This window comes from Pyxicephalus adspersus, chromosome 3 (assembly GCF_032062135.1).
Source record: "Pyxicephalus adspersus chromosome 3, UCB_Pads_2.0, whole genome shotgun sequence".
NCBI classification, from domain to species: domain Eukaryota; kingdom Metazoa; phylum Chordata; class Amphibia; order Anura; family Pyxicephalidae; genus Pyxicephalus; species Pyxicephalus adspersus.
The window spans coordinates 92,512,527-92,535,414 of record NC_092860.1 but is presented as its reverse complement, the minus strand read 5'-3'; the positions used below and the strand labels follow the sequence as shown (position 1 = coordinate 92,535,414).

Here is a 22,888-nt window from a genome sequence, read left to right as displayed (position 1 = left end):
CTGTCTGTCCTTCCACTCTGTTTTTCCTCAGAACATTGTGCGAGCAATCCAACACTGGCATATTTGCCACACTGTTACACATAACCCTGCAGTAAAAATAGATAACTGCCATAAAATAGCTTACCTCAGTAGCTTGTGACAACCTTTATCCAAAGGCAAATAGGTAATCTATGTATCTATGTAGCAACATAATAGCCTGCAGCCCAGTCCTTTCTATAGACACCCATTAAAACAGCTTAATCTCCCTCTGAAACTTACTTGACCTTCCCTGTAGTTTTTTTTTTTATTTTTTTTCACAGCTTCCTCTCCTCAACTAAGCATGAATCTAAAATCCTGCCCATACTAAAATGATACTAGAAATCCTTTTCCTTGTACCAATATGGCAAACCTTGGTTCTTTTATAAATATGAAGCTAAAGTAGTCAATATGTAAAATAGATACTCCAACAGAGATCAAGTCAACTGTTGAATTAGTTTAGTATAACTACATATTACTTTCTATTGTTTTGCTGGGGAAAAATGAAGCATGCATACTGCACATCTGTATTATTTGTCTTTGTTGTACATATGGCATTTATATCTGGAGAATGCGTACTTTGACATGATTTTGTAAACAGTTGCATTGATGGTGTGCTTATCTGCTTGGCTAACAATAGTGAACAAGTAAGTGCAGCGGCTAAACAATCAAATACTTTCCTGTTTACACAGAGGGGCTCACAGGGCATACTCCAGGTAAAAATGGGTGTTCATGTCTAGCCATCAATAATACAATCAACTAGGTTTCCATCAAATATAGATTGTGTGGTATGATGGCAGGCTTGGAGCATGTATTGGATAAGCAGTTCTGCAAGTTACTGTATTGAATATATGCCATGTATTGATTTATAGTATACTTAATTCAAAATAAATTGTAAAATAAAAATTCATGTGTTGTGGTGCGGTGCATTGCCCAATAAATTCTGCTAGACCTCATTAATTGCTTATAAGAAATAAACGGACAGATGCAATGTGCATTACAATGCATTGCAATGTGTGTTAAATTTTAGGATAGAATAAAGCTTTATCCTGTTGTCTTGACTAGAAGGTCTCTTCTGTTTACTAGATGTATTTTTACATTAGGAAGCATGAGTACTCAAGTACTTTTTTGTTTTTAGCTGCCTTAGAACAGGTACTTGCGGTAAACTGTGAACTTAGTGAGGGATGCTGTAGAGTTAGGGGTATACCCCTGCTGCTGCATGTACAAAATCTAAGGTGCCCAAGTCTGATGTAACAAAGCAGTGCTTGAAAAAGAGTAGGTTAGCTTCACTGGTACTTGCAAAGCCCAACATGAATTACGATTGGTGGAAAACTTCAAGCAACCCTGCCAGTGACTTGTAAATGTAAATAAAAACTGCCCCAGTAAAGAACATCTATGGCGCCCACACTGGCACATTTTTCTCTAATCAAGAGAAATTGTTGAAAAATGCTGACCTCCACAACACAATAATGATGTGGAGGTCAGCAGAAAAATAATTATGAACTTTGTGTAGGACGGAGAAGGTAAGCACTCTGGAAATTATTGGTTTCTTTGCAGGCTTTACACAGTTACTATGATTTGAATGGCAATCAACATGGGTGGCAGGAAAGTTAGGATATTTATCCTTCTTTAGAGGGGCTGGATTTGTTTCCACTTACATATTGTTGTTAGGGTCCATTTAACATGCATTTTGTATTTTAGGGTTATAGATATTATTTGACAGTCTTTATCCAGCCAGCCATCTTTTCTTTTGATTTTGCATATACGTTTTGGTAGACCAAATGTAGCACTGGCATGACATTTATAGATTTCTTACAACTCCAGTAGATAATACATCTCCAAGCGTACCTCTGTGAGACCCTATTCATTTTACTTCTATGCATATATTTTCTGCATAGGCAGGGTTGTATGGGAATGTCACTGAGTGCTGTACTGATGAGCTGTAAAGGTGTCTAAAAGTAAATCTTCCATTAGGGTTTGGATCAATAGCATTAAACAAAACCTAACTACAGAGACATTAAAATTGTCTGTAACCGAGAACACCCTAATAAATACAAATAATGCTGTTTAGCCTGACATTGGCTCTCACCATCCTTATATGGTACACTTGTGCTGGGAACCTTTTTGTACCCCAACATAAAGTACATTACTTAACTGCTCCAGGTGCGTACTAAAATAAATCCCACTCCTGCAGCCCCCTACAGTGTTTACATTCTGCCAAGAAATCTTTTTTGTATAATATTAGGCTATTGTATAAATGAGTACCACTGCAAAATATTGTATATACATTTTATAGAAGGTTGTCAACACTCTAGCAGTTTGCAGCTGCAGTATAAAGGAAATGCATCTGGGTGAGGGAAGATGAATAGTTTAGGTTGAAGGGTGCACTTATCGTTTCAACAAATATTTTAGACGTATAGCTCAGATAGTCTTAAAGTTTTGTATTCACACAAGCTACATTTAAAACTTTGCTATCTTACTAGTTTTGTTAGTTGTAAGTAGCCATTAACATTCTCTCTGAATGTAGAATTGAAACTATTCTCAGCACATTTCAGTTTGGCCATTATAGGCAAATAGCGACTTTCATCTGAAGAGAAAAATTATACAGTATAGCAAAACTGAAGTGCTGACATTTGTCAAACTGTGTAATTGTGAAAAGTTCTTTTTTAGTGCAGGTTATTATCTGTAGAAAAAAAACACCTACTGCCCATTCACCACTCTAAATCTCTATGGATCAGCCTATAGATATCATGCAGTATTTAACACATACCGGTACCTATCTTGTTTAAAATGTATTGTTACATTTGATCTTTGACCATAAGAACTATCCTTAGCAACCATGTAATAAATATTTTGTCTGCTTGCAATATACATAGAAATATAATATCACATTGATTGTATCATTACAACAGGGACCAGATGGCCTTCCTATGCCTGGCTGTTGGCAAAAGGTGAGTACAGACTAACATGTTGTAAATACTTACAATTTGTAACAGTTTTTTTTCAGTGTTTATATCAATATATTGCATGTGGGTTAATATGACTCTTACAACAATTGAAAACCACTGAGCATTTTTAGAGGAGAACTTTTTTATCACTTTGTTATGCAGAAGATAATAAAGTTACTAAATATAATTTAAAAATACAACCTAAAAACTTGCTTCCTCAGTTTCCTTTTCATAAAAAAAACTGATGGTTTAGTATATTTGGTCCTGATTATTATACAATGTAATTGTTTCATCTACACATTCTATCCTCTCTGCATGTTTCCGGTTAGCATACAAGTATTTTGCAAATCTGTTTTCTCAGAGTTGTTCAGTTTATTAATTACTAGTATTTTCCACAGAATTTTGTAAGCTTGTATAGAAGCTGTAGGCAGGTGATGGCCCTTGTATTGTGACCCAACTTTTCAGTAATCACCCAAAAGCAGTCAAGTGGTTACTGAAAAGTACCAGGTGGTGCACCCGGCTAAAAGGTGCTGGGGATAAAACTGCGTAATGCGTAACATTTCTATGAAATAAAGTGTTGCTACTTGTATTAACTCTATATGGAGAGAAACTGAACTTAAGATGCTGTTTTCCTAGATGACCCCATCTTTTGTATCCTGATTCTAACTCCTTAATATTAATAAGCAGGGATGACCATGCTTATAATTTGCACCTAGTACTGTAAACTAAAGTCAAGAAGACAATATAAGTAGTACTGTTTTTGATAATATAGTGGTATCATATTTCTTGGATACTTTAAAAAACAAAAATGCTCAGTGGAGTTCTTCAATGTATTAACCGCATGTAAAATATTTGTCAAGTATGTATAATGTGTGGAAAATAACCGCAACAGTTTGACAACAACAGGATTGTTTACTAAATAGCATACTTTATATTATACCTACTATTCTCACACTCCTAGAAAGCTACAGCCTCCATCAGATTCTTTAGTATTCAACACTTCTGGTAGTGCTGGATACTCGTGTCCCCACCATGCACTATTCTTCTATTCTCCTCCACCTATGTCAATACAGGAAACAGTAGTGATTTAGGGATAAAACTATAAAACATCATATTGATTACACAGGCTCTCCCTGTTTTTTGCATAAGATATATTCAGTTTGCATTTGTTTCCTACAAATATACATATGGGCTATAGACACACACAGACTTAAATCACTGTGGAAATGGCATCGGGCATCTGCAAAATTATTTTTTTAGCGAAAGAGCCTGTATTTTCTGCGCAATTGCTGCTTTACCATTATTAATTGCTCGAGAGGTTACTTAAAGACAATCTTGTCAAACAATATCATTCCATGGATTTTCAGAATATGTAATTTGTGACACGTTTGTACTGTAAATTTTTACCTTTTTAAAATGTTGCCACCCATGTTTTCTTTTAACAGATTTGACCTAATACAAACTGAAGGGATGTAGTTTACGTAATAAATCAACTGTAGCTAGTTACAAGCAGACTAGTTTCCTAGATCTTCAAGATCACAAGTAAACAAATCAGAGGTGAACAAAAATGGACCAGAACCCCATAATTCTTTTAATAACCTGATATTAGAGTCCCCATTTCCAAAGACACTTTTTAATTGGACTCCCTATAAAATAAACTGTCAAAATAGGCAGAATTTACAATCTTAATTACAACATCAATTTTTATTAAAATCTATTTAAAAAAACATTTATTTATAAAATATAAACACATTTCCAGTTTTCAATATGACAACCACATCTTTTTTTTCATTAGGATGTCACTGTTATTAAACCATGTTTCTTTACTACAAACATTTTTAAAATTTCTTCTCCTGCTGGTCTATACTATCTAGGGGGCAGCTCAACCTGATCCTTCAACCATTTTTTTAAATAAAGGACTGTTCCCCTTTTTCAGGAGACTTGTTTGTTTGAGACTTATTATATAATTACAACAAATATATTGTTGAAGTGTTTGTAGTAATACCAACTACAGTTTAACATGGTTTAATAACCATTTCATCAATGAAAGTTGAACACATGGTTGTTGCACTGAACATTTGAACTATGTTTGTATTTTATAAATCAATGTTTATAATATAAATCGATGTAAGTATAACTGTAATTGATGCCATAAACTCCCATGTTCATGTCAAACAAACTATGCTTTATGATATTAGAGGTGTGACATCTAAAGGATTGATGTATATATGGGCTTTCATTCAGTAGGATTATTCGGTCTACTATTTTTAGGGTCCATTAAATGTCAAAATACAAAAACATGTATAGCAACAATAACTTTCCCTCATTATTAAACCAGTTGTTTTTGTTAAAGCTACGCACGTTTTGAATGGTTTATTTTTGACTATGAAATGCTGAGTTTTTTTGAGTGTGGGAGTGTGGCTCCTGCAAAGAAACTTAGGTCAACATTCATCATTTTTTTAATGAATAATTACCTGTATTTTGCAATTGCAGAGGCAGGGAATTATTTTAAAGGATTGATCCTTAGGCATGTTGTGGCCTACATATAAGGGTTTTGAATGACTTTGAAACATTGCCTATACATATCCTACTGATAAGTGTTTAGTACAATTATTCACAAAACAAAAAAAAAGCTGCTTCTGCATTTAAGCTGTGCACCTGGGTCTTCTAAGTGTCCATTCAATTTGAGTATGCAATTGTTTTATTTTAGTTCGCTTTAAATGATTCCCTTTTTTAGTAACGGGGAACCATCTTATGCCTAAACACCTCCTAAATGCTAGCTGTCCAGGATGCCCTTTCTGCCCTCTCAAACTTAAGGTTGGCTCTGGTGGGGATATATTTCTGATGTGGATATCCTTTAGGTGAATGTTAGCATTGCATGCTATATCATTACTGCCATAGACCTTAAAAGATTTACGTAGAGCAAAAATGACTGCACTGTTTGGTTTTGCCTGAACTGCCTGATACTTACTGCTGTTTTCCTATTTCTTTTTGCAGTGACAAGTCTAACCATGTGAGCATGAAGTTGTAAATAATTAAAACTGACAGTATATTTATAGAAAAACATTTAAAAGAATGACTTCATACGTTTACATATACCTTCTTCTACATCCATCTTTTGTCTTCTTGCACAAGCTATTTGGCAATAGTGAACACTGCTGGTGGAAGCTTTGGAACTGTGGAGTTACCTGACCATGAGTTTATTTGACTCTTTATGTTAGTGCTTAGCACATAAACATCCACACTAGGCTTGTGATATCATGAAAGTCCATGTGTCGAAGACATTTTTCCGTATACTGACTAATAACTCTTTTTGCAACTCATTTCCAACTGAACCCCTATGCCAAATAGCACCAGTACTTGTGTCGTCTCAATGTTTGTACAGACTAATGACATGCATGATGTTGCCGGAGTTTGCTGAGTGGCTGAACCTTACATGCTAGATGATTATCCTTGTGACTACTTACCCAAATCCCTTCTTACTTTCATTCAATTGAAGGGGGTAACACCATGGCTTGTAGCAAGGAAGAGATAAGGCGGTTGAGATAAAAGAGCCTGTGTTATTGTTTTTCGGAGATCCATCCAGCAATGTATCATCTCCTACTTGACAAGCCCAGATCTACTACTGAGGCTCAAAGGTCCTGATTGTCTTCTGCATCTTTTCATTCCGTGCTAACCACAGCCCTCCTGGAAGTAGAAGACGGGCATATAACAGTTGTCAAGTATGTTCCATGGATGCCGCAAAGTTTGGAGTTGAGTTGTCTGAGAGGCTGCATCCTGTGTTGCATAAGAAATATGACAATGGATAAGTTCTACCAAAAATGGAAAGACCTAGTTTTTCATTCACAGACCAATCCTGGCTCATGTTTTTATTATAAACTAAATGGTGTTCGAGATCCTCTATACCAGAGATCCTTTATTTCTCTGATACAAGTAAAACGTATGGCCCTGTGTGGCAGGATCTGGCTAATAATGATATAATGCATTCACGTTTTCATTATTTTTATGAAGAAGTTTTGTAATGTGCAGTACATGGGTAAAAATCCAGCCACAGTAGGTGTTGTGGTCGCCAAAGGGTTTTGCTTTGTGCATCTGCCTAACATGCTGATAATCAGTCATCATGCCTTATTATTGCTGTTGTACTTTATTCACAAAGCCTTGGTAAAAGCATTGATGTATTGAACAGACTACATGTTAGTGCATAGTGGTCACATCATTATGTGACTGATTTTAGTTGCATTTTCCAAACCCAAACCGATGTATAGCTGCTTATACATTTATAGATGTAATATATTATTAGTCTATGTCTTATTATTGGTGCAAAAGAAATGTTTATTTTTGGTTTTATTCTACTTAAAAAGAAAAAATGCCAGTAATGTGTTCACCTAAGACAGTTTTTCAGTGCGTTTTCTTTTAATTGATGGGCACACTGCATATAGATACTTATATGTGAGTAGGCAATGTTTTCTGGTCAGGTTGTGTTTTACTGTGTCTACAAATACTTTGTATGATGCTGTCTTGAAAAGCACAATTTTGTCTATCTTCGCATGGCAATCATACATTTTGTGGACATATTGAGGATATATTTCATATAAATGTTTTTTAAACAAATATATTCAAAGTAGCTACACAGATCCCCCTCTGTATGGCTATGATGTAGTGACCCAATGGTTCTTCTTTGTAAGAGGTTTGCCTGTAATAGGGTGACTTTGGGTAGCTCTCTCAGATACTAAATCTGAGAAATACAGGTTAATGTCACAAAATAAATTCCTGCAGAGGCTTACCCTTAGGTCTTACCTTGCTTTATGCTAAAGAATGAAAACACATCTATAGTATTTATTGAAGTTCCCACATATCATGTGGAAGTATTTTCAAAAAGGAGGAGAATGGTATTTCACTTCTTTTACTTTTTTTTTCACTAGTTTCACTTTTTTTGCCAAAAGTTAAAATACGGTTTCCCGCACTTACCAACATTGTTACATATTTCAGAAAATACTAAATTTTTACTTGAATATAGGTTCAAGTAATACAAGTTTATAGGTTCAAAAATACAATTGTTCAATCTTTGATTTTTTTTATTTTGTCAGAAATACATAATTCACTTTTGGTTAGCTCCATCAGGTAGTATGTTTTATTATGTAAATCTCAAATGGTTGTTGTAAGCCGACTTAGTGCTATATGTGGATGGTTTCTCATTTGGTTGTATTTGAACACAGATACACTCAAATAGATTTCTGTAAGTAATTTTTATTTCAGATCTTTTATACCACACCAGTTTTAGAGCTTAGTTAGGTCATTACCAATAATTGGTTTCATTGTATTTGACTTGGGCAGAGCGTAGACCAAAAAATGATGGGCGACAAAACCAATATGACAGTATTCAAATGTAAATTGAAACCAAATTAAAACATCCAATAATAAAAACAATATGAGCTGAGTTGGTGAGACTTTAGAACCTATCCCTTATGTCAGCCACTCAGCTGTTTTTAAATCTGACCCCCTTTTTCCAGCTCCCCCCAGTCAATTCTCCCTTCTTCCTATGCTGTACCCGGATCAAGGTGTGCATTCGTAACTGTGTCAGCCAGAAGGATTTTAAACTTTCAGTCAATAATGGCAATAACCTTGGTATATTTTATGTTTGGTTCAGTATTTGACTATACTTACCTCCTCTATTTCTGTTTTACCCCAGCTTCAAGCTAATTTTTTTAGATAGAGTAAACTGCTGCCAGGTTTTTTCTGATGAGAAACATAATCACATTTTTAGGGAATAGTCAAGGGTTAGTGCCTTTGTGGATGTGTGTACCTGGGAGATTTCCTGTTGAATCACCAAGACAGGAGGAGTAGTAAATCTTTACAATGGGATCTCAGGCAGTCAACTTTTAGGCCTAGAGTTGAGCTTTAGCGTTAAGTCATAACTTTCAGTTGTAGCTGTTTATTTCTTTTTCAGTTATCCTGTCAGATGACACACATCAAAGTACAGTGTAATATCATGTTAACATTGTTCCCAGAAAATGCCAGTGCCTAGAGAACAGGAACATAGGGGCAATGTTGATTAGTAGATATCTGTATAATTCTTGGAAATGGCTGGATCACTTAGAGTCATTACCAAATTGCCATCCTCATTCCCATGCATATAATACATACCACACACATGTTTGCATTCCTTAACTGGCTTTTATTTTTTGTAGAAAAAAACATGTTTCTGTTATAAAGTAGTCTTTATATGACTGAAAAATATAAATAGCTGTTACGTTTTGCTCAGAGAATGCAATTATTGCATTAATTGTTAAATAATTCACAGCACATTTACTATACTTCTTTCTGTATTTTTACAGATTTTAGCTTTATATCATTTATATGATTTTTTTTATTGGTTTAGTCATTATGTGAGGATAAGATTTCATTTTCCAACTATAGCTTTGTATGCTAAATAAGGGGCAAAATCAAATGCATTTAAGGCATGCATGATGGTTCCTTTTCTCTATTTTAATGTCACTGTTGACTTTCTTGTAGGAGTGTAATAAAGCTCATCATTTATTTCTGCTACAGAGCAGTTCATACTTATGATAAGTTGGCAAACAGAATATCCATGTACATAAATGATTATTAATGACTTAATGCTGTTATGATATTATGTTTTTCAACACCTTATAGTGCACCTCTTTCCAGACAATGAACATTAAACAATCTACATATTCTTAACAAGCAATAAGAGATCATTAGAACCACTGGCCTCCCTATGTGTTTGTATTGTAAACTCATTAGTTCATAAATATTACAATAAACACTGTAGTATCCACTTTCATTTGGTTTCCAACAAGTTAGAAACACCTTTTGTTTTTTACAATATACAGATGGAAGAACCCCAAGATTATTGGGCAACAGAAAGTAATAAGGAGCTAAGACTTAAGTAAACCATTTGTGAACCTTAAACATTAAATCCCATCTCAAAAACATAATCCCTTTACAGCACTGTTTCCAGGTTTGTGGAACTGCTATTCCAACTCCAATCACGGTCCCCAGATCACATGCAAACTCTCCTCTGGATCCTAAGAGGATCCCACTGCAGGACAGTGATGTGGACACTTGAAGAAAGGCTCTGGACTCGAGTATCTTGTGACTGAAATTGTGCATAAAAGGGCATTTTGTTTTAAAAGACAGTTTGTAGTAACTGGGAGATGGGGAGAGGCCCAGAGATCAGCTTAAATTTTCTCCAGAATGACTGCAGATACAAAAATGAATGCTTTAAAGTGTTTTTACCGCTTGCTCAGAATATGTAAATACATTAGTGTGCATGATCTTGGTTCTAGGTCACTTTAAGCTTATATTATGTTTATTTACTTCAAAAACCTTACTGTTACATCACAGTGCTATTAGATTCTGTAATAGCCTATCATTTCTAGTTATTTTGGTACAGATATAAAGGTCAACTTTTCAGAGCACGGGCTGCAACCTCTGTAACCCATAAAAAGCTGGTGATATCTTATCCCCATTTTACAGTATATATTGTATATTATATGGTATGCATGGAGAGTACTTTAGAATCTATAACATAGATACACCATATAAAAGCTAACACAAGGCAGCTCTGATTCTCACATAGAACAAGAACAACTGTTATTTTATTTTGCTTGTTGTTGCCATTACTCTATATTCATGCTCGGCAGAACTTTAATCCAGGCATTTGTAATCGCAGAATACACAAAATGTTTCCGGTAATACCTTTTAAGCAACAGATCAAGCAGATCCAGATATTTTAGGATTCCCATAGAGCACTGACCCTGCACAGTAACCTTCTGATTGGTGTTCAGACACTAAGTAATGGTAATGGTAGACAATAAGTAATAGCTGTTGTTTCTGAGCCCAAAGACACCGGCATTTTATCCAGATTTGCACTGCAGAGGGCTCACTCTGACAACCTAACACTTTTTCTTGTGTCAGCAGCTCTACATGCAACTCTTTTGCACTCAAGGGCTCCTGACATGTTATACATTGTTGTGCAAACCCCTCTCCATTGTTTCCGAATTATTGGCAGGTGTATTAATATGTCCTGCTGTGATATGCATATGAAACAAATACAAAGATCACACCAACAAAGTGGGAATACTAGCTCATACATGTGCCCCATAGAGATTTGTCTCCTCAGGGATTGTGCACTAACTACACTGACACTGGAATCCCCTCTCTGCAAAGAGTATGACTTCCCTGATAAGCTTGTTATTAAATAGAAAGGCTATCGATATAATCTCTAGTGTTCTATATTCCTCTACCTATATTCTGTGTTGAAAAGTATTTCTCAGTTGTAGTTTGATTTATAAGAACAACAATTCTAGTATTATTCTCCACTAATTTTGTTGCTTTAATGGCGTCATAACTATTGAAGCCATGTTGGATGATACTTTACCTAGAAATGTATTATTAAATTCCTGGTAATTACAATTACCGGCGATCCACTATCTCTAAATCAGTTGACAGCTGTAGAATGCGGAGCTATAAGATCAGTGGAGAGACCTGTCCCTGTCTTCCCTGCATTGACATCTCCACCCCCGACTGTTCACAGGGGAAACTTTGGACTCCTTCTCTTGGCTTTCAAGGATAAATCTTTTGCAGCCTCTGTAATGATACCATGGTAGCTAAGATGAAGGGATACATGGTATATGGTCAAGTCAGCTAAAAAAGTGACATTACACATGGGGAGAAGAGAGATGTTTAAGGATATTAGCTAAAACCTTAGTCATGTTTAGTGTGCGTGGTCATTTTCAATTTAAATGTGAACAGTTTGAGAATTTGGGTAAGAGATTGATTCAATTAAAGTGCTCAGATGTAATTCTAATGCACAAAACTGTCATTGATACTTTTCTTGCTACTTTTGATAAGTATGTATTTTTACTAATTTAAAACACTCTTGTCACTAATGCTTGCATAGCAGATCAAAGGCATTGATTTTAATCCTTGGGAACTCCATTTAAAAATGTTGCTGTAGGGCTCAGCAGGGCCCCTTTAAACCCAGCTGATGGTACGAACTTTGATGCATTTGCTTATCCACCTGGATTCCCCAGTGCAATTCAGTGCATCAGCAGCGTGTGTCAGAGCATCCTGCAGCAGCAATATGAAAATGGTGCACTTTTCCGATGCCTATAATAGTTTGCTTGTCTTATGCCATTAGTGACATCTGTACACCATCACAAACCTCACAATACAATTGTCTTTGATAAATGGATTCAGTAATGATTTTTTCATTAGTCCAGATAGAACTTATTTCAGACGTGAATACAATGAAGTATATATTTTTGTCAGTTTTTGATGTATGTATCTTTCTTTTCTGTTAAGATATACATATTTTTGCTCATTTTGTATTTACTTTTTATAACACTGTTGTAGATTGGTTATTTTAATTGCAGAATGCAGAATGACTCTGAAAGAAAGGGTTCTTTAGGCATTAGGCTGCTATTGATTATATATATATATATATATATATATATATATATATATATATATAAGCATATATATAGTGGATGTTGTGATCAGTGATGGCCGTATTTAAGAGAAACTAAAGTTTAAGGCACATGTGATCATCTAGAGCAATCATATGACTTTCTGATGTGTAATGTACACCAAGGAACTACAACACTTGTCATCAACCACTGTTATCACACTGTCATCATCAAATAAAAGCATTTCTGACTGGTTGATTCAATCTGCGATACAATAAAATGCTGGGTGATTATAATGCACAACGTCATATTTTTTTTTTATTTTACTCAAGCATATATAGCCTTAAAAGTAAAAAGTGCTGGATTTTAATTTCAGCAACCTAAAGCAAAATCACTGTATTGACGCCAGTCTAGCTCAGTATTCATTTTGAATAGTTGCAATAGGTTTCTAAACTCCTCATTCTTTGTTTTAAATTAAAAGAAATAAAAATACCAGCATGATTTAAGAATTAAACAGATGGTACCAGAGATTATTGGCCAGCTACTCTAGGGAAAATAAACCTCAATAGATTTGTATTATATATATATATATATATATATGCAGTTGATCTATATGCTTAAGCTGAAACTAACAAGACCAAAAGATATGTTGTAGATCGACACAGCTTTGCCAATATTTTGAATAGGATCACGTGTGTCTTATCACTAGAGGTATATTTCTTGTCACTGAACGCAAAAACATCCACGTTTGCCTTTACTCATGACTGTTAGTTATTGTCAGTCATGCAGTTTTACTTTTTTACATATGTATTTCTTTGTCTTTGGAAGACATGAATTTTGTTTTATTGCTCACCATACATTGGACATGACCGGGGTTTGTACTTTATTTGCATTTATTGTTCATGGTGATAAGCTGATCTTCAGATTTATTTTTACACTATGTATGGCATATTTTCATAATGTAAAAAGTGTGTAATTAAAGTATTACTCTCCCATTGTCTAAAGACTTAATTTGTTCATGCATGTGATTATCAAGGATATGTACATATTCACTATGACAGCCATTTAAATATGTCACAGTCTACCATGATGCCCTGAAACATTTATCCATCCAGAATGGTAAGTACTGTTTTCCTGAATGGTACAAATAAAAGGTAAAGTTAATGGGGAACACAAGAGAGTACAATAGGGGGTATCATATCTTACAAATAATTGTATTTGTACAATCAAGGTATATAGCATGTGTTTATTGATTATTATTATTAATAACAATATTAAACTGTATTTTTAAAGCGCGACAGAGCTGTACATTAAATAGGGGTTGCAAATGACAGATAGAAACAGTTGCACAGGGGGAGGAGAGGAACCTTCCCAAAAGAGCTTACAGTAAAGTGGTGGGAAAAAAATAGTACACAAAGAGGGAGGGCACGGAAGGGTAGCTAAGTAGTAAAAATTTAGGAGGCAGGCAGAAGATAGGCAAGTTTGGGAAGAAGGGTTTTAAGGGCTCTTAAAAAATGTTCAGAAAGTTGGACAAGTTGGAGAAGTCTCTGAATCGTGCTTGGGAAGAGGTTATAAGCAATGCAAAGGACAAGGGGGCACTTTGCGTCTGGAGGAAAAGAAGTTTAATCTCCCAATAAGGAAGGTATTCTTCACTGTAAGGTCTATGAAAATTTGGAATAGGCTCCCTCAGGAAGTGATTTCAGCAACTACTATAGAGCTTTAAGAATGAGCTAGATGCTTTTCTAGAAGCACAGAATGGAACTGGGTATTAAAGATTTAAAGTAGAGCCAACAAAGACTGTTGATCCAGGGAACATCCGATTGCCTCATGGAATCAGGAAGACATATTTACCCCTGTTGGAGTAAATTGTACCAGGGTTTTTTTTTTTTTTTTGCATTCCTCTGGATCAACTATGTCCATAGGGTTTTTATCTGGGAGATGTTTATTTCCCTAGTGGTAACTATGAGCAAGGAAATCATTAGTAGGTCACTGGAGGAGCTAAAAGAAAACAGGGATGTATGTGTGTTATATTTGAAGGTAAGAAGGCTGTAGTCAGAAGGGGGAAATGGTGCGCTGCCAAGGTGGGTGTGATTGCATTGTTTGGAAAAGACAAGATCCAGTGTGTGTCTGGCAATGTGTGTGTGGCTGTTAATGTTCTGTGTTATTTCAAAGGAGATGGTAATCGCAGTTTGGTGGAGGAAGGATGTTTGGGGTCATCCACTGCAACATTCAAGTCACAAAGGGTGACAGTGGGCAGGTCATGGGAAAGAATGCTTGGGAACCCGTAGGCAATGTTGTAAAAAATTGAGAGATTGGGCCATGGGTAGCAATAGATGCAACAGCAACAATGAGGGATATGGGTAGAAAAAGATGGATAGAATGAACTTCAAAAGACAGGGTAGGAAGGTCTCTATATTTACAATTGGGGGAGAGAATCAGAACCACGCCACCACTTGCTCTGTTGCCAGGCCTGGGGGTATGTGCAAAGTGCAGGCCTCCATCGGGGGAATGCAGGCTCAGTGGCAGAGTCAGAAGGTGAAAGACAAGTTTTAGTGAGAGCCAGGAAGTTCAGAGATTGGATAGGAGAAGGATGTGCATATATGTTAGTTTGTTATAAACATATCTGGCATTTGATGGACCACAAGAGAAATGGGGTAAGAATCTGTGAGTTGAGTTAATGGGAATGTGGTTAGAAGCAGAAGGGTGAGAAAGAGAAAGGCTGTGGGAGAAGCTGGGTTCAGCATGATTAATTCTAACTGTATAGAGGAGGGATTGCACTCTACCTACTATTGAACTTTTCTCTGCCTTGGTAAATAAATCTGTAAAGCTTGGCCAACTGGATTTAAAATGCGGATTGCTAAGGTTTAACACCACTCATGGTCACTACCTAATAAACAGTTCAACTTTTTTTTTGTTATTGGCAAATTTTGTATGTGTGTTAACAAAGTAGTTTGAGTGTTTTATTTTTAGATGATTATGAAAGATCTTAAGGCTTAGAATGAGCAATGTGCAAAGTACAGTTACCATAAAAATCAAAAGTTCAATCACTGTGACCTCTATACTGCTTGAAAATAATAACACATGACCCTAAGAAGGCTTTTCTATAATTATTAGCAAAAAAGTCCAAATTGAAGGAGGCCTTGGAACAGACCCTAAGCACAATGCCTAGATTATAGTTTCCTGCTGATCTGGAACCACTTGGAAATCTCCTAATACCAAAAAAATGTGGGGCTTGGGAAAAGACATTTTGGACTGACCTTTCTAGCAATAAAGTGTCCATAAATATATTTTTTCAATAACAGAGTTATAGGCAGTCAGAAAATAAAGAATAATTAGAATATGATGAGACTTATTTGTAACAATTTAGAACATTATATCTTAAAAGACTGGAAGTGGTAATACAAAGTTTACATTTATTATGAACTGTTAATGCCAAACAATGTGACAGGTGCGCTTCCTACTTGGGCCAACTTGGTAAGTGACATTCCATATAATTCCAGGTATGGAGATTGAGAATCCCCAAGCTTTCTAAAAATACAATAAAATCACCAGAGTGCAGTGGTGGTGGAGAGGCGGTTGCTGAGCCATGTGCAGGTTTCTGGCATCAATGGACTGAAGCGCTTTCAGTAGATCAGGGTGGGGGGTAAATTTGCATGTCCCTGGTGTCTCCAATAAAGATGTTACTTTGGTTAGTATGGGCAAATTGTACACTCTTAACCATAGTCACCATATTCAGCTTGCAAAGTAAAGTTAAATGATTTATTTTAGAGCAGTGTTACCATCCTTTTAGAACTTACCATCACTTCTGTGTAAGCTCTGGGGATTTTAGGTCCCTTCAAGTTTATAATTTTCAAAGTTTATACTGGCCAGCATGATGAGTCAGTAAAAGGGCAGCCAAAGGACTGTCTGTAGTCTAAGCTACTCTAATGCTCCAAGTACAGCTGTGTGTATCCCGGACCACCAATTTTACCCATAAATAAACTTAGAAATAAACACAATTCCTGTGACCTTTATGTCACTCAAATTCCTGCTTGCAATATTACATATTTAAAGTAAACTCTGTTGTTTGGTACAAAGCTAAAAAACAGATGATCAAGAAATGTGTCAATCCATGATCAGCAAGTTGATATTTTTTTTTTCTGAAAGCAATACTGCTTTTGCAGTTGTTTGTATATAGGAAGTGTTGTTCCCATGTCCTGACTGGCAATTTTAACTTTAATTTTAAGTAGAAGGCCCTAATGTTTACGTGTATGCACTATCAACTCTATCACTGGGATAAAAATGGCCATTCCTACACTTATAGGTATATTGTTTTGTTTTGTACCTATAGTAAGAGGTGATAGTTTCAGCAAGAAGTGAGTTAAACACAAATATTATTTAATTATTTATTATATGCAACTATTTTATTGCCAGTTGCAGCCTTATGTACACTGATAGGCCAAATAGATATATGAACATTTGCTATTGGGCATTAAAATTTCCAACGTGATGCAAATGTTATGCAAATATATTTGTAATAATTTATTAAAGGTGATGCTTCTACTGTTCTGCATTACAATATTAAACTGAACATATAAAAAATTTAAACTCTCTATAATATATATATACGAAGAATTACTGAAAAATAATGTACATAATCTATGTGTTTGTTTAAAATTGTATGAATTATTCATAAAACTAATAAATACCCAGAATAATCAAATGTTTATTAAAAAAAAAAAAGTTGTTACATACTAGGAACAGTTTCTGAGCTTTGTAGGGCTGATTAGTGTGTCATTCCTTTCTTTTTACCAGGAGGCTCCCTTGTATTACAATCTTTCTCAAGAAACATCCTAGGACTAGGTGCACAAAGTGGTACTGTTATTTATTATAGAATAATTTTCATTATATATTAATAAAAAAAATACAAAAGAAACATCTATAAAAGAAGGCATATGTTGGATATTTGCCTTTAAAAATGTTAAATCATGTTCATGACACTTAAAACAAACTAGACTTGAAAATAAAAGTTTTATGTGTTGCAACCAACCTGAGAAGGTGTGGGAAGATGTATGGAGGTCTATATCCTCCTGTTCTTTTATTGTGACCTTACAGGAATCTGCGTACAAGGTATTATTACGATAGTATTAGACCCCCACAAGGTTGGCACGCTTTGATCCTGAATCAACGGGTCGATGTTTTAAAGGCTGTGATGCCATCAGTGATATGCTTCATATGTGGTGGACATGTCTTAAACTATCCAGTTTTGGCAATCAGTACACAACCCAATCGGTTCTTTGCTGAAAAGACCCATGATCCGGGATCCATGGCGTGCTCTCCTACACCCTCTAGGTTTGGCCCTCTCTCAGCCCTCTTGAAACCTGGCAACCCTTGTTTTAATGGCAGCTCAACAACCAATAGCCAGGGCTTGGAGGACTGAGGGAGTGGCCTTCAGTGACGTTAAGTCTAGACTGGATGTATTTATGGTAAATAAGGACCTGACCAGCATTTTGACTGAAAACCTTGACCGGTTTTTGGAGGTGTGGGACCCCTAGATTATTTAGTCACCCTACTCCCTGGGGCTCCACGGCCCTCTAAGAGCTCACTTGCTTTAGTACTTATTTTGTATTCTGTTCTGTTCAGTGGTATTCTGGAGGACTCAGAAGCACAGACTTTTCCCCCTTCTCCTTTCCTTATTTCCTTGTATACCGTGTATTTGATATTCTGTATTGTCTTGTTTTATTTTAATTTTTCATGTCCCTTTTTTTTGAACTTGAGTGACTTTTTGTATTTGTTTTTTGCTACTATACCTCAATAAAAGCGATTGTTAATGAAAAAAAAAATTAATAATTCCAAACTGAACATACGATGAGAAACAATTGTATCAAGCCCAGGTATTAAAGTGAGACGGTCAATGTTTCCATGTCAAATAAATTGCTTTCAATATAATGATTTACATATTGTTCAAACACCATTTAGAATTTTAAAATTGGCAAATTATTATTGATCTTCAAAAAAATTGTCATGTGCTTTTTTTAACCTTTATTTTGTGATCACCATTGCCACTCTTCTCATCGTCTTCAGGTGTGCAGAAGACATGGCTGCACTGGTAAAGAGCAAACAGTGGCATAACGTCAGGGCAAGTATGTTCCTCTTTTTCCTGGTTTGTGTTTCACATTGTAGGGCTATTTGTAGCACAGCTGTTAATGAATCTGAGCAGGGCAAATGGGTAGAAAAGCTGACTACAAAAGTACAGGCATCAAGTATTATATATATATATATATATATATATATATATATATATATATATATATTTTTTTTTTTTTTTTTTTTTTTAAATGATATTATAATAGTGATATAAATTAAAATGTACTTGTAGGTATATGTGTGTTTTTCCTCTGCTGCTCCTATTCATTTTACAGTAATAGATATATTTACAGTAAAGTGATAGTTTTCAACAACCATGATTACCATCAATAGAAATATGTTCTGTTCTTTGCCCTATTTATCAAAACTCAAGGTTTCTGACCTACACATTGTATTTTATTTTTCTTTCTTTCAACACTGCCAAATAATTAAAAACATAAAAAGACAGCATGAGAATGGTAAACTAAAAATGTTCAGTTAGTATAACAACTATAGAGGGTAGGAGGTGTAAGGAGTTAAATAAGGTTAATAGGAGTTAGGTTTGTGCTAATAAAGTTGGGAAGAAATGAAATTAAAAGAAATTAAACTATTTTTTATTTTTTTTATTTCACAGGTTTGCTGCATCAGAACCTTGGAGAAAATCTAAACTATTACCCATTAGAACAGACAAAACTAACCACAATGCTGCAAAGTAGTAAAGTCTTATCTATCAGTGGTCACTATTATACTGAAAATAGAAGGAGCTGCTGGCTTACTTTTACCAGTCAGAACCCTATTTGTCATACTGTACTCAAGTGTACTATATAGTGTATGTAAGGAAGAACAACGAAACTCAACATAGGTGAAAATCTATGACTTGAAAAAACCTATATCATACATAACACATTTTCATAGATATAACAATTACTCTGTGAGAAAAAGGCAGACACCAACTATGATGTGGCACTATGGGCCAAGTTTGTGGCCTCATACCTCCACATAATCTTGTGTGAATCAGAGAGGATCCATGAAAGCATGACAAAATGTAATGTAATGTAATGAGATGCAATTTAATATTCAACCCAATAGACAAAAACACTGACACATTAAGCTATAAGCATATATTTCCTAACTTAGACTGTAACCAAATGCAGATGCATATATCTCAAAAACCTTCTAAATTCTTGCCGTCCAATATACCTAATCACCTGGACTCCAACGCCATCCGGCTGACTCTGTCGCAACCCCTATTCAGAAAAAAATAGTTCCATAGTATCCTAAATTAGGGCCTAACATAGCTAGACAATGCCAATAAATCAAATAAGAATTGAAAAGAAGACAGAAATGACCCATTCTTGTGTAATGATGGGCCATCCAAATGTGGAAATGCCAACCTACAATCAACAAAACATGTTATAGTACACAGCTCACAAAAAGGATCATATGAAGCTGAAACATTACACCTTTACTTAGAGTTTTGGACTTGGGTTTAAACAGACATCCAAAAATTCTGGACCCATGGTAACTCACCTCGGAAGACCAAGTAATTCACTAACCTAGAATGCAACAAAGAAGTCCAAAGAAAATGCTAACTTGAGGAGTGTATTCATCCCGACACTTGAGTTGCAGCCCACCAAATTATTAATTCTATAGCTCAAAGGTCACCAGCCTCCCTTTTATCCTTTATTTTCACATCAGTTTTACAACCCTTTACTGCCTGCTAAATATTAAAATCCTTAGTGAAATCAAGCCATGCTCTTACATGACCTACATATCATCGATTCCAATATTTCAAAGAGTGCAAAAAAGACACAAAACATCCAATACCTCATCACATTTTCAGTAAACAAGACATCAGTTAATGTCATAAAGCATTACTGATGCCATAGTTTGCTGTACGATTCCTAAGTACAAACTGCCACTGACTGTTTTATCAAACCTGCCAGTTGTATGAGCCAAGATTCCAAAGCTTCTCCGAAACACTGACAGATCAATGAGGAGCTACCGGTACCAGCAGCAAAACCCCCCTCCAGGATGTGTTATAGAGCATCAGCCAATTCACTAAGGATGCCCAGGACATTCACTGCCCAAAAACTTTATGGATGACAATACAACTAGCCTGACTAAGTTTAAAACCAGCTGAGAGCTCGCCATTAACGTACTGAAAAGCAACCAAATAGTTAGATAAAGGTAACTGACAGAAAAACAAGGTTCCTTGTCAAAACCAATTCAGTCCAGTCTGTAGCCTGCACAGCAATTGCTCTAGCATAAAAGACATCAATGTGAAATATTCTAACTGAAGGAGAAATACCCTAAGAATCCTACCAAAGTGATCTTAATAGCATGTTGTGTGAAATGGGGGAGAGAAAATCTAATACAGGCTGACAATCGAAAATCTGGCCATCGATAATCCAGTTCCTTCAGTTTACCGATATGAATTTTGGATTGCATTTTCAATACAGGGACTGCAGTACACTGTTTGGCCACTGATGTTTTGATGGCGCTCTGAAGAATTAGCCGTTAGGTCTTGCTTACTACACTAAATACACGCTGGAACATCCCTGCTGCCTGCTTCCTGGAACTGTGCCAGATGTCCGCAGGTGCTGCGAGAGGAAGACTGATCTGTGTGGAGGTAAGTATAACTTTTCAAAAATCTGGAATTTTCAAAAATCTGGCGCACTTCAGGGCCGGAGGTTGCCCGATTTTTCATAGTCAACCTGTAAACTCTCCAGCTACAAACACTTTTTGATTCCACATTTATATGAAATAGCAGCTTCTTCCTCATGCAGGGAAATTTTACACTCCTCAGCCACACCTCTTCCTCCTGTCCCCCCCAAGTCCATTAACAAGGTATTGTCACCAAAATTGGATGATCAGGGAGGAATCAAAGAACATAACTCAGGTCAAAAATAATAAATTAAAAATGTGTTTTCACTATAAATTTAAGTTCAGGTAGTCAGGAAACCCTCAACTGCCTGCTGACTCAACATGCAAAAAATCATAAAATTCTGCAGATACACTGCTTCTTCAGGAAGGCAGGATCCAGATTCTGTGATATCATCAAATAAAACATTGACTAAGTAATACATATCTCGTAGGACCAAAAATTACTGATACAAAATTGACGGCGGATTTACTTTAATATTATTAATAAACAATATTTATATAGAGCCAATATATTATGTAGTGCTGTACATTAAATAGGAGTTGCAAATGACAGATACAGATAGTGACACAGGAGGAGGAGAGGACCCTGTCCAGAAGAGCTTACAATCTAAACGGAGGGGGAAGTAGTACTTAGGAGAGCAGCGTGAACCCCTTCCACATTGGGAAATAGGGACCCTGGGAAGCTCTGTATGCTGATATTCTTAAGGATAATCTGAAGATATATCATGAGAATTTGTTTTTAAATTTATTTCTATTGTGTCAAACATTAGACTTTCACCTATTGTAAAATCACATTATTTCCATAGTTATGTTGACACTTGATTTACAATTGGGGAACATTTGAGATGACTATGTAAATCTATGTTACCTAATTGCTCCTGTCAGCCAAAAGTATTTAATAAGTATTGGATTCTTCTATGTCCTGATGTAATTAATGTACATAGAAAACCATTTGGCATACAGAATATTTTTGTATGTGTGTATGTAAGTGAAAAATAAAGTATATCCAGTTTTGATTCTATGGTTTCATGTATCAGGACCTTTCATAGCCTAAAGTGGAAATTGGGTAAAAAAACCATTTACTTACCTTTACCTTTGAAAGCCTTTGATCAATGTACATACTACCCTACATACTGTGCTCAGAAGGGAGCTACTGCTCTCACCATACAAGTTTGCATATGACAGTGCTTTACCACCAAATAGTAATATGATAGTAGGGTAATAGTAGTGTAGGGGTCTGCCTTTTTATATCTGCTTGCTGAGTTGTAACTTTGTAAATAGCAAATAAAGTTGTTGAAGTTTTCCTGCCCCTGACAGTGGCCTGGGGAAACCCCATCAGGAGATAGAGAAATGCAGGAGGTCCAGGGATAGAGATGAGAACATGTGCTCAGCCAGGGGTAGGTGCTTGCATCCCTCCCAGAACACACTGACTGCCTTGTCTGTGTGTAGTACATTATTATAATATTACCCTCTGTATTATTGGGGTATATGTGATATCTGTTATCAGAGATCACTTTGGGATATCCCTACAGTCAGTGTATCTGCTATATACACAAATATATATGTGCTCTGCGCTTTCAGTTATCTTTACTGATCTGCACCCTCTGTCTAGTTACACCTAGCATAGGTTAGGCATCCGATGGCCCATAGGTAGCAGAGGTCTGGTTGCATTGGCAGATTAGTGTGATTGCTAGGGTCTAAGTGGTAGGGCAGATAGAT

The 22,888-nt window shown here is 35.8% G+C and overlaps 1 protein-coding gene across 1 annotated transcript in view; it reads left to right on the top strand.

Annotated features, from left to right (window-relative positions):
• Window positions 1-13,390, top strand: part of COL25A1 (collagen type XXV alpha 1 chain) — a 250,742-nt gene extending 237,352 nt beyond the window's left edge. The window contains exons 33-34 of the mRNA XM_072406817.1: window positions 2,928-2,966; window positions 5,961-13,390. Coding sequence (XP_072262918.1) covers window positions 2,928-2,966; window positions 5,961-5,963 — 42 coding nt within the window. The 3' untranslated portion in view covers window positions 5,964-13,390. The remainder of the gene's footprint in view (window positions 1-2,927; window positions 2,967-5,960) is intronic.
• Window positions 13,391-22,888: the final 9,498 nt, after the last annotated feature.